The sequence below is a fragment of the Colobus angolensis genome, unplaced genomic scaffold (assembly GCF_000951035.1).
Source record: "Colobus angolensis palliatus isolate OR3802 unplaced genomic scaffold, Cang.pa_1.0 Scaffold244, whole genome shotgun sequence".
Lineage (NCBI taxonomy): Eukaryota > Metazoa > Chordata > Mammalia > Primates > Cercopithecidae > Colobus > Colobus angolensis.
This window is the reverse complement of record NW_012115644.1, coordinates 4,048,334-4,060,469: the sequence shown is the minus strand read 5'-3', so window position 1 is coordinate 4,060,469 and position 12,136 is coordinate 4,048,334. Positions and strand designations below refer to the sequence as shown.

The 12,136-nt window shown below is 39.9% G+C and overlaps 1 protein-coding gene across 2 annotated transcripts in view; it reads left to right on the top strand.

The window, feature by feature from the left end:
- CFI (complement factor I) overlaps positions 1-10,992 on the top strand; it is a 48,653-nt gene extending 37,661 nt beyond the window's left edge. For both annotated transcript variants that reach the window (XM_011945755.1, XM_011945754.1), the window contains 6 exons: positions 230-265; positions 3,294-3,397; positions 3,577-3,680; positions 6,415-6,695; positions 9,097-9,201; positions 10,577-10,992. In XM_011945755.1, the coding sequence (XP_011801145.1) occupies positions 230-265; positions 3,294-3,397; positions 3,577-3,680; positions 6,415-6,695; positions 9,097-9,201; positions 10,577-10,794 (848 nt within the window). In that variant the 3' untranslated portion in view covers positions 10,795-10,992. The remainder of the gene's footprint in view (positions 1-229; positions 266-3,293; positions 3,398-3,576; positions 3,681-6,414; positions 6,696-9,096; positions 9,202-10,576) is intronic.
- Positions 10,993-12,136: the final 1,144 nt, after the last annotated feature.

Here is a 12,136-nt window from a genome sequence, read left to right as displayed (position 1 = left end):
TCTAGCTTGTGCCAGCAAGAATTTCTATACAGTGCATCTTGAGCCTTTACGATTACCTAATTATAGAAAGGAAATAAGATGACATGCCTTGGGGATTTTATACAGTCCTTTATAAAAGGGAGGCCAAGTTTTAAGGCAGAAAATTATAATCAATGTTTAAATGATTTTAATGATTTAATTTTGACCATAATTAACAACTTTAAACATTGGATTCTTTTTTTTATCATAGAAGAAACAGAAATTTTGACTGCTGACATGGATGCAGGTAAGTTAACATTATACTTTTTTATTGGTGGCTCACTGGTTTAGGCTGTAATTTCAGTGTCATTTGCATGTATATATAATTGATTCAAGCAATAATTAATTTTGGTATCAATTTAAATTTAAAAATATAACATTATTCTTCTCCTATCTCTATCACTTTTAAGAAAAGTAAGCTAAAATGATTCTCGAGAATTGCTTTTAAAACTGGATTAATTCATATGGCTAATTTTGAAGTGAAAACAATACTCCAATCCTACATAAGCCTTTTCTATTTGATATGAACTTTGTCCGGTCAGTTTTGTCAAAAAACAACCAGTTCTCAAGCATGACTCAACATAATTTTTTGAAACAGAAAAAATAATAGATGTTAATTGAATTAACCATTCTTTCACAGTGTTTTAAATCATGGTAATAGGAGACCTTTGAAGATCTGTACCTTGGCCAGTTGTGCGCTGAAAGCCAAATTAAATTAAAGTATTAAGTTCCCGGGAAGAGAGCAATTGATTAGAGATTTCTAGTCAGACAGACTTACATTAAATCCTGACTCAGTTATGTATTAGGTATAAAAACTTAAGACTTGAGTAACTTAACCTCAAATACAAATTGGGAATAAAATAGCTCCCTGTTTCAGTGGGATTTTTAAATGAAGTTCATGTAGACTTCTTTCTAATTGTCAGTAACCAAAATTAAGTAACAATCTTTAAAAATCAGGCAATGATTTAAGGCCAGGCACAGTGGCTCAGGCCTGTAATCCCAGCGCTTTGGGAGGCCAAAGCAGGCGGATTACTTGAGGTCAGGAGTTCAAGATCAGCCTGGCCAACATAGTGAAACCCCATCTCTACAAAAATATAAAAATTAGCCAGGCATGGTAGCAGGTGCCTGTAATCCCAGGTACTCAGGAGGCTGAGGCAGGAGAATCACTTGAACCAGGGAGGCAGAGGTTGCAGTGAGCCAAGATTGTGCCACTGCACTCCAGCCTGGGCAACGGAGTGAGACTCCATCTCAAAAACAAAACAAAAAAAGATTTAGATCTCAAAGCTATGGATGTTAGTCAAAAGGGATTTTCAGCAATGGCCCTTTATTTTTACTCAGGATAACATTCATTTTCAGATACTCCCTAAGCTGGTTTCACAGTCCTCAGAGCATGAGATCCCTCTTCCTTCAAAGGTCTAAGCAAAAACTTACTATCACAATCTTCCCACACCCCAGTTCTTAGGATGGGGGAGACCAAAAAAAAACCATCTTCTATCCATGTGTTTCACAGTGGGCAGGTTCACACAAATCTGCCCCCATAGTCTAAGGAAGCTGAGAGGCCAAAGAGACTAACATATCCGGTTCCTTACAAAGAAACATTTAATAGGGACTTACTAATGGAAGCCATGTCTGTGTCCTGGACAACAGTGAGACAAGATGGTGGATCTTTGTGCTAGTTCTCTCCAGACCCAGAGATTATATACTGTAGGGGAGGGGCGCACATGCTTCAGAGCTAATGGGTAGCAATTTGCCATAAGGGCAGGATTTACAGTAAGTGCATGCTCTTATACAGGGAATAATAGATAAACTGGAGATCTCAGCGGCCTTCCCAGAATTGGAGTTAATCAGAAGCTAACATGGCAGATTAGTATCCAAGATGGAGTTGCTTTAGCCTCCATACCACAACCACTTTTTCTTGGGGGCCTAACTTTTTTTGGTGTGCCCAAAATTATTAACAGCAATATTCATTTTCCTTTCTCATCTGGGGCTAAGAAGCAAGTTTACTAAAATTTTCATGACATGTTAAAATATAGAGAGGAAATAAAGGGACATCTATTACTTTCTTCAATCATCATAAATTCTTTGGAAAATTCATGTCATAAACTTTGCTCTACCATGTTTACTCATGACAAATGTGCCAGACGTCTGCATGCTCACAGACAGAGGAAGAAAACATTGTCACATGTCAAATGGCTAAAAACACTCCCCAGCCCGCTAACCCATTTGTTCTGGGGTCACTGGCACATCACCTCTCAGGGTTAATAGGATGATTAAATGAGATAAACTATATACAAAGACTCAGTATGGGGCCTGGCATATAGAAAGTACTTAATATGACTATCACTGTGTTGACATTGATATTAATAAAAGAGTTCCATATAAACAGCCTTTAGAAACTAAAAACTATGGCTGGGCATGGTGGCTAACGCCTGTAATCCCAGCACTTTGGGAAGCCAAGGCAGGTGGATCACATGAGGTCAGGAGTTCGAGACCAGCCTTGCCAACATGGTGAAACCCCATCTCTACTAAAAATAGAAAAATTAGCTGGGCATGGTGATGGGCACCTGTAATCCCAGCTACTTGGGAGGCTGAAGCAGGAGAATCCCTTGAACCCGGGAGGCGGAGGTTGCAGCGAGCTGAGATCATGCCACTGCACTCCAGCCTGGGCTACAAGAGAGAGACTCCATGTAAGAAAGAGAGAAAGAGAGAGAGAGAGAGAAAGGGCGGGGGGGGAGAGAGAGAGAGAGAGAGAGAGAAAAGAAAAGAAAAGAAAAGAAAGAGGGAGGGAAGGGAGGAAAGGGAAGGGAGGGAGGGAGGGAGGAAGGAAGGAAGGAAAGAAGGAAGGAAGGGAGGGAGGGAGGGAAGGAGGGAGGGAGGGAAAGAACACAAAAGACACAGTTTGCCATGTTGTTAGTTTATCCTGATGATTTCAGAATGTGATTCCCTTCTGAGCTGCCTCTGTCACAGTGCCTGGACATGTGGCATCCTTTATAAGCTAGAGACTGGTAAATGTTTAACCTCTTGGCCAGCCCCTTTCTGCCACTAGTCCATCTTTAGGCAGAACTTCAGAGAATCAAGCCAATTTTAATATCAAGCCAGAATTTTTAAATAAGATAAATAGTATGGTTTAGAATTCAAAATAATTTATTAATGATTCCAGCCTGTCTTGTACTGACTGTGACTCTGCTGTTTTTGTGGCATAGATAATCAAGAAGTGTGTTAAAAGGGTTAATGGGTTCAAGATAATAATGATATAATCTCTTCCTTTCTTGAAGAAAGAAGACGGATAAAATCATTATTACCTAAATTATCTTGTGGAGTTAAAAACAGAATGCACATTCGAAGGAAACGAATTGTGGGAGGAAAGCCAGCACAACTGGTAAACTCGCATGAAAAGTCACAACACAACTGCCCAGAAACAGCCTAAATTGGTTGGGGGGAAGGGGCAGGAGGATGATGTAATTATAAGAGACTGGGAGTCTTGCCATGGAAATATCTTAGGGCTATTTGTATCGCTATCTGTTAGAATGGCAGTGACCACACAAATGTCTTTTACAGGGAGACTTCCCATGGCAGGTGGGAATTAAGGATGCCAAAGGAATCACCTGTGGGGGAATTTATATTGGTGGCTGTTGGGTTCTGACTGCTGCACATTGTCTCAGGTAAAAGATGTCTTCAGTACATTTTAGATTTCCTGAAACAATGAAAGTGAATAATAGACATTGTGGCAGATGATAAAGCATATCTGAAAAAGGTATTGACAAACTCCACTATATTAATTGCAAAGTATCCTCTGGTATTCACAATCGGAATTCCAGAGGCCAGTCCCGTAGAATCTACTGTGTCCTCCACAGACCAAAATTGCTGATCTCACTGGCAAAGGCAGATCAAACCCATAGCTGCCCAATTACTTCACCTGGCTCATTTGCAGGGTGGGAGAGTGGGTAGGTACTACTTACATTTTGTTCTCAACTGTGGTCCACCTATATTTTCTTTACTGTATGGCTCAAGAGTCATGTCGCCATACCTAGTTTTGATTACTTTTCACCTAAAATGCAATGACTTTGCATTCCTCTTAGGCTAAAAATTGAAACAAAAATTTTAACATGGCTTATGAGGCCCCAAGTAATCTGACTTCTGCTAACCATTGCCAATCTCATCTTGCCCCACAGAGTCACTTTCTGCTCCTTTTCCACCACCTCCACTCTGAACTGCTTTCTGTTACTCAAGTGCATTTGCCCCCTCCTGCAAAGGGACCTTCATATATTGTTTGCTCTGCCAGAAATGATCTTCCTTATCCTTTTTCCCTACCTAGTAGTACCCTTTGTTCAGATCTCAGCTCCATCTTCACTTCCTTAGGGAACCTTCCCTGACTCCCTTAAGTCAAAGCCCTCTTGATAAGTTCTTAAAAACCCACATACTGTTCATTCCTCTCACTTTTCATGGTAGAATGTATTATCTTCATCAGTGTGATAATCCATTTACTGCTGCATCTTCCCCTAGACCCTGAACTCCATGAAAGCAGGAACTGTTTCTGATTTTGCTCATTTCTGCATGCTCATTTCTGTGCCTAACACAGTGCTTGGTACATATAAGTTCACACTAAGTATTTGTTGAATAAATTGACTAAATAAATAATATTTAGAACCTGTGATCCTGAAAAACAACCAAAATTAATATGAAGGACAGTATTCTTGGAACACTATAAACAAAAGCTTCCTAAACATCTCATTATTTCCTAGGACATCACCATTTAAGGTGATTACTTGAATCACCCTTATGTAAAGATAAATTCTGTTCAGTTAATGCTGTTTGAGAAAGCAGAAGTTATATAGATCAGGGATCCTCAACCCCTGAGCTGCAGACAAGTACTGATCTGCCTGTTAGGAACTGAGGTGAGTGGTGGGCGAGCATTACCACCTGAGCTCCACTTCCTGTTAGATCAGCAGCAGCATTAGATTTTCATAGGAGTGCAAACCCTATTGTGAATTGCACATGTGAAGGATCTAGGCTGCATGCTCCTTATGAGAATCTAATGCCTGGTGATCTGAAGTGAAACCGTTTCATCTGGAAATCATCGCCTCTGGAAATCATCCCCTCCTTCCCCCAGTTTTCCACGGTTCCATGGAAAAATTGTCTTCCACAAAACCTGTCCCTGATGCCAAAAAGGTTGGGGAACACTGATATAAATAATACATTTTTTGAAAACATTTCCATGAAATTGTTTAAAAATAAGTTTTATTGCTTAAGGAAAAGCCATTCTATAAAATCATTTCTTGTTTGGAAATGTTAGACTATGAGGTCATAATTTAGCACCCTACTTCTAATCAAACCAAAAAAACTAAGCTATAATACTTTGCTGAAGTGACTCTATACTGTTCCATGAGAAGATGATGGTAGATGCCCAATTTGCTTGAAACTATGAGTTGAAAACTGGTATGAGGCCAAGTACGGTGGTTCACACCTATAATCCCAGCACTTTGGTAGGTTTGAGACCAGCCTGGGCAACATAGCAAGACCCCATCTCTAAAACAAAAAATGTTTTTAATTAGCTTAATGTGGTGGCACATGCCTGTAGTTCTAGTTACTAGGGAGGCTGAGGTGGGAGTGTCTCCTGAGCTCAGGAGTCAAGGCTGCAGTGAGCTATGATCATACCACTGCACTCCAGCTTAGGCAAAAGAGTGAGACCCTGTCTCTGTTTTAAAAAGAAAGAAAGGAAGAAATAAATTTGATATGAAATTGTAGTGAAGCATAAGAATATGCAACATTTAGCTCATTCACCATTTCAACAGGATTTTAAAATAGCTACTATGATCCAAGTATAATAATAGGCACCAGGGCTGCATAGATGAATCAGACTCCATCTCTGGCTTCAACCAGCACAGTCTAGTGTGAGGAAAGACATGTGAACAAATAAATACAACACAATGTTAGGATAAAGTTAGTCTTAAGGGTCAGGATAATTAATGCTGTGGCCTTTGCCCCGAGAACCTCTAGGGTTGGCAGAGTAATGAGTGTGTGTGGTCCAACTCCCTAGTTCCTTAACTACATTTATGGCAAGATGCTGTCTCGTCTCTGCTTAAACACCTGCAATGATGGTGCACTCACTTCAGAGGCAGTAAACTCATTCCACTTCTGGGCATCTCTAGTTGTTAGTGAGTTCTTTATGTTCCTCATATTGAGCACTTACATGGATTGTTCCTAGCTTTATCATTTACCATTGACCTAATTCTGCACTAAGTAAATTTAATCTCATTGCTTCATGACACCAAGGATTTAAAAAAATCTGGGGAAATGAAAAAGGCTTTTAAAAGGGAAAAACATAAAAGTGAAGTGTCAGAATTCCTATTTATATTTTTTCTCAATATATTTTATTTCCTTTTTTTTCTGTTATAGTGCCAGTAAAATTCATCGTTACCAAATATGGACAACAGTAGTAGACTGGTTACACCCCAACACTAAAGATATAGCAGTTGAATTAGCGGATAGAATTATTTTCCATGAAAACTACAATGCAGGCACCTACCAAAACGACATTGCTTTGATTAAAATGAAAAAAGAGGGAAACAAAAAAGATTGTGAGCTGCCTCGTTCCATCCCTGCCTGTGTCCCCTGGTCTCCTTATCTATTCCAGCCTGATGATAGATGCATCGTTTCTGGCTGGGGACGAGAAAAAGGTATATGTTTTACAATTTGTTAATCAGAAGTAGAAATGCATGGGAGCTAATTTCCTAGCACTCAGAGAGAAGCATAACATCATATCCAGAAAAGCAAACGTCCAGCCAAGGCTGGCTTCATGAGTTTGCAACCTGTGCAGCTGCCTGGCACCCCATGCTCAGAAGGCCCTGAGACTTGATTTATTGCTGTGCTGTCACCATCATGAAATTCTTCATAATTTTTGAAATGGCCTCATTCCACATTTCCATTTTTCACTGGACTCTGCAAATTGTGGAACCAGTCCTTATCTAGGCTTTCAAAGAACATACATGTTCTCTCTATGATCCTGAGGCAAACTTTGAAGGGTAGCCATTCACCAAGAAAAAAATATAGAGACAGGGAGACATACAGCATGGACCGTTTGGATTTGTTGGGGAGATGTGGGTAAAAGATAAAAGGGTTTACAAAGGGATAGCCTTGGTGTATGTTGAATCGCTGATGCCCACAACCCTCCTTCTCACTTCCCTCCTCCCTCCTTCCCTATTCCCCATGCCCTACCCTCTCTACAAAGAAAAAAAGAACATGAGGAATTCATTTTTTGAACTTCTAAGAAGATTTGAGGTGAACACGAATAAAAGATCTGGACACTCAGAGACAAATTATTAGAAAGACCTGCTGAATTAGAGATTAGATTAGAATTAAACTAGTCAACCCTTTCCCTTCATCTTGAAGATTTAACCTTGGGCTGGGCACAGTAGCTCATGTCTGTAATCCTAGTACTTTGGGAAGCCAAGGCAGGTGGATCACTGGAGCCCAGGAGTTTGAGACAGTCTCTACAAAAAATTTAGAAATTAGCTGGATGTGATAGTGTGTACCTGCAGTCCCAGCTCCTGGAGGTTGAGGGGGGCTGAAGTGGGAGGATCACTTGAGCCCAGGAGGTTGAGGTTGCTGTAAGCCATGATTGTGCTACTGCAGTCTAGCCTGAGTGACAGAGCGGGACTCTGTCTCAAAACAACCACAAGCATAACAGAAAACAAACAAAAAAAAGATTTAACCTTAAAATTTAGCTTCCTTTTAACATCTTAAACTCTCTTTGTTGGCAGAAACTCTTAAGTACCTTCATTGCACTGGTCTTGCAGACTTATATTCCAACACATTCATTATAATTGCCACATTGGAAGGTGTAAAATATATGTAGAAATTAATCTGGATTTGTGGTATGTCTGAATACCCAAAGCTTCTAAAACACCAAATTGTGCCCAGCCTGATCTAGCATTTACCATGTTCCCTTATTCCATGTACTTCTTATAAACTGGTAGTTAGATATGTCCTTAATCAATGATTAATTTATTGATTAAGATTTAACACATTTATTGATCATGGTTTAACACATTTATTGAGGATTTACTGTGTGTGCAAGATAGCAATGCTAAAGTGCTAGGATTTTACTGGTGGAAAATATGGACCCAGTCAACAAACAAGGGGATGAATAAGTTGCATGGCTGAAAGATGAAGTCCAGCACTCAAGGTGTTTACTGATAACCTTAAAGTCTAGTAGCTAAAATTCTGCCATTTTGCTGCCTCAGCTACCGTCGGAGAGCAGAATGTGACAAGTGCCTCAAGAAGCTTACAAGAGTGCCAAGGCTCTAGCTATCTCCTGGGCCATTAAGAATTGCTCACAGTTTTAAAGGCTTTTCCCAGATTAGGGGAAATAAGAAATTACTATTTTTTAAGAAGCTCTTGTTCTAAGGAAGGCAGGTATCTTGAGACTAACTTGAGGTAGAGCTTGAAGGAAAAAAAAATAAACTCCTTCCTGGCTGGGCATGATGGTTCATGCCTGTAATCCCAGCACTTTGGGAGGCCGAGGAAGGCAGATCACTTGAGGAAGAAAATCCTAAATCCCCTTTTAAATAATTTCAAATCACTTAGGAGATGGATTTTTCTTCCCAGACACACAAAAACACACAAACATCGATAACTTCATATGTATTTCCTTTATTTGAAGTTCTTATATTAAAACATTGTTTTCGCTTTAACAAACATTCTCAAGGAAATAAGGGACTGTAAGAAGATAAGAGGTATTTATGTGAAAAGACCTCATCACTGATTCCTATCCAATTGCCTGACCGAGTTCTGCAACCAAAAGGGAAAGATTTTATCTCATTCAACTTAGGGTGCCAGCTCTTTATTAAATGAGTGTGACTTCAGACCATATGTTCAATAGCCCCCCTTGACTATCCATCCAGTTTTAGAAGTAGAGATATGATATGATTAAACATGCTAAGGAAGTGTCCTCAAAAGTTTATATATGTTCAAGACTATATACCCTTTCATAATGCTAATGGTTTATTAAGTTATGACAGTATGTATTTAGATTTCTCATTTGTGACTTCTAAATGTTTGCTTTCTCATTTTGTTTAGATAACGAAAAAGTCTTTTCACTTCGGTGGGGTGAAGTTAAACTAATAAGCAACTGCTCTAAGTTTTATGGAAATCGCTTCTATGAAAAAGAAATGGAATGCGCAGGTAAGTGCCAAGTGGTTTATCCAAGATGTCAAGATGTATGTATTTCCCCTATCAAACATCTCCTCCCACCACATCAGCCCCATGCTTTGGGCCCTAATTCCCTCCATTTGGCCTTCTGGCTGTAGCACTCTCAAACTCTTCCAGTCCCTTCCCTGTAGCTCAGGTTTCTTCCTCTAATACTATGAGGAAAAATCCTCCTTAAGCGATTCTATAGCAGCACAGCAAGGTGACTAAGAGCACAGGCTCTGGAACCAGACCTAGATTTATATCCCAGCTTTTATTAATTGCTAGTCATGTGACCTTGAGCAGGTTTCTTCATTTGTAAAATTGAGGATCAGAGATAAGGCATCTGAGATGCAGAGCAGTTACATAATTTGCCCAAAGTCTTACAGACAAGAGGTGGTATACCCAGGATCAAAACTAAATTACTTTTAAATACAAATTCAAGTTTTCTCATCTCAAATGAGATAAGATTTACTTCCAGTTGGAAGTAAATTTTCCCTCCATGGAAATCACAGTGCATTTCTTATGCCATGGACTCCTTTGATAACATGGTTAAGCTAATTCTCCTGCCCAATACAACAATAGCACCTCCTGCTTTTGGAGGTGATACAAAGGCAGGCAAAGTACCAGCCAGTGTAGTGCATTTAGGTGCTTTATTGAAACCATTTCTAAATGGTGTATTACTGAAAAGGCAGTTATTGGCATCCTATAACTTCTCAGATTCAGTGATTTAAAAATCTCAGAAAGTCATGAGTGAGAAGAAAGTATCCTCCCATCTTGAAATGGAGTTCAGGATTACAGTGGACAAAAGGGGTGAACAGCACAAAATCTCCCAAAAGGGAGTATCATGGTCAAGAGGACAAGCTCTGAGGTGTGGCTACCTGGGTTCAAGTCCAGGCCCTGTCATTTGTTAGCTGTGTGACCTTAGACAAGTTAAACTCTGTGTCATAGTTGTCTCATGTATAAAATAGGGGTGATAATATTTGCCTCACAGGGTTGTAGTGAGAATGAAGACAATGAATGACTAATAAGTATTTGGCACTCAGTAAGCACTAGGTAGCCCTGTCATTTTCCCACTCAGCATTTGGTGCAACTTTCAGGTTGCAATCCCATCTCAGTCCTTAGCTGTATAAAGTAGAGAACACAGGAAGAACATGCTGAATTGGGGGAATGAATAGAAGACTCGTAAAGCATTTTCCAGCCTGCATCTCTCCAATTCTGCAAGCCCAGCCGGGGCCTCTAAGGAGAACCCATGCTATTGCTGTCGGGAAACTGTAAGAAAGCCAAAGTCATTAACTGCCCTGGAGGAGGCATGGCAGCCTTGAAAAATGGAAGGAAATGTGTGATTTTCTCTTTCCCATTTCTTTCTTAGGTACATATGATGGTTCCATCGATGCCTGTAAAGGGGACTCCGGAGGCCCCTTAGTCTGTATGGATGCCAACAATGTGACTTATGTCTGGGGTGTTGTAAGTTGGGGGGAAAACTGTGGAAAACCAGAGTTCCCAGGTGTTTACACCAAAGTGGCCAATTATTTTGACTGGATTAGCTACCATGTGGGAAGGCCTCTTATTTCTCAGCACAATGTATAAAATTGTGATCTCCCTCTTCTTTCTATTCTTTTTCTCTCAAGAGTTCCATTTAATGGAAATAAAACTGTATAATTAATAATTCTGTAGGGGCAAAAATGAAGCAAATCTCACTGGATATTTTTAAAGGTCTTCACAAAGTTTATGCCATATTGGAATTTTGTTGTATAATTCTCAAATAAATATTTTGGTCAAGCATACGAGTTTTATTTATCAGGAAATTTTATTAAATTATATCAATGCAGGAGTGATTTATTGACTAAAGGTACACTAATTGAATAATGTTGGACTCATAAGGTTGGGTTCAAATCCCAGCTCTATCACCTACTATGCCCTGGACAATTTATTATCTTCTTTGTGTCTCCTTTTCCACCTATAAAATGAAAACTGGAATTGTATGAAAATGAAACTACATACTTATATAAATGTTTGGCATAGTACCTGTCACAGGGTAATAACTGACTTGACAGCTGTTGTCCCATTTCCCTGCTTCCCCTTTCTCTCTTTCTTTCTTTCTTTCTTTCTTTTTCTTTCTTTTCTTTCTTTCTTCTTTCTTTCTCTTTCTTTCTTTCTTTCCTTCATTTCTTTCTTTCATTTCCTTCCTTCCTCCTTTCTTTCTTTCTCTCTCTCTCTTTCTTTATTGCTTTCTCTGTCTTTCTTTCTTTCTTTTCTTTCTCTCTTTCTTTCTTTTTTTGAGACAAAGTCTCCCTCTGTTGGCCTGGCTGGACTGCAGAAGTGCTATCATAGCTCATTGCAGCCTTGAACTCCGGGGCTCAAGCAATCATCCCACCCCGGTCTCCCAAGTAGCTGAGATTACAGGTGCACACTACCATGCCTAGCTAATTTTAAATTTTTGTAGAGAGGCATCTTGCTTTTTTGCCCAGGCTAGTCTTGAACTCCTAGGCTCAAGGGATCCTCCCACCCTGGCCTCCCAAAGTTCTGGGATTACATGTGTGAGCCACCGCACCAGGCCCCTGCTTCTTTAACTATTAAAATTTCTTGAAAAATTAGCCTTTGCTCCCCGACTTCACAAGCATTCCTTGACCCTCTCTCTAAACCTCTCCACAGATAATTCAATAAAACCACCTACCTCCATGGTGTCAGAGCTCACAGTCACTTCTGTTCTCATCCTAGCAGCATTAGCCCCTCAGGGCATCACACTCCTCCCTCGCTGCTATTCTCAGCCTCTTCCTTCTGGTTGCTTCTCTCACTTTGCCTTTCCCTGGTAATCTCATCTAGACTATGTTTTAAATCCTGCCTACAGTCCAGTGACTCACAAATCTGGATCTTCAGCTCTGACCTTTCCTAGAACCTCAGATTAGTATATGCCACTGAACACTAGTAT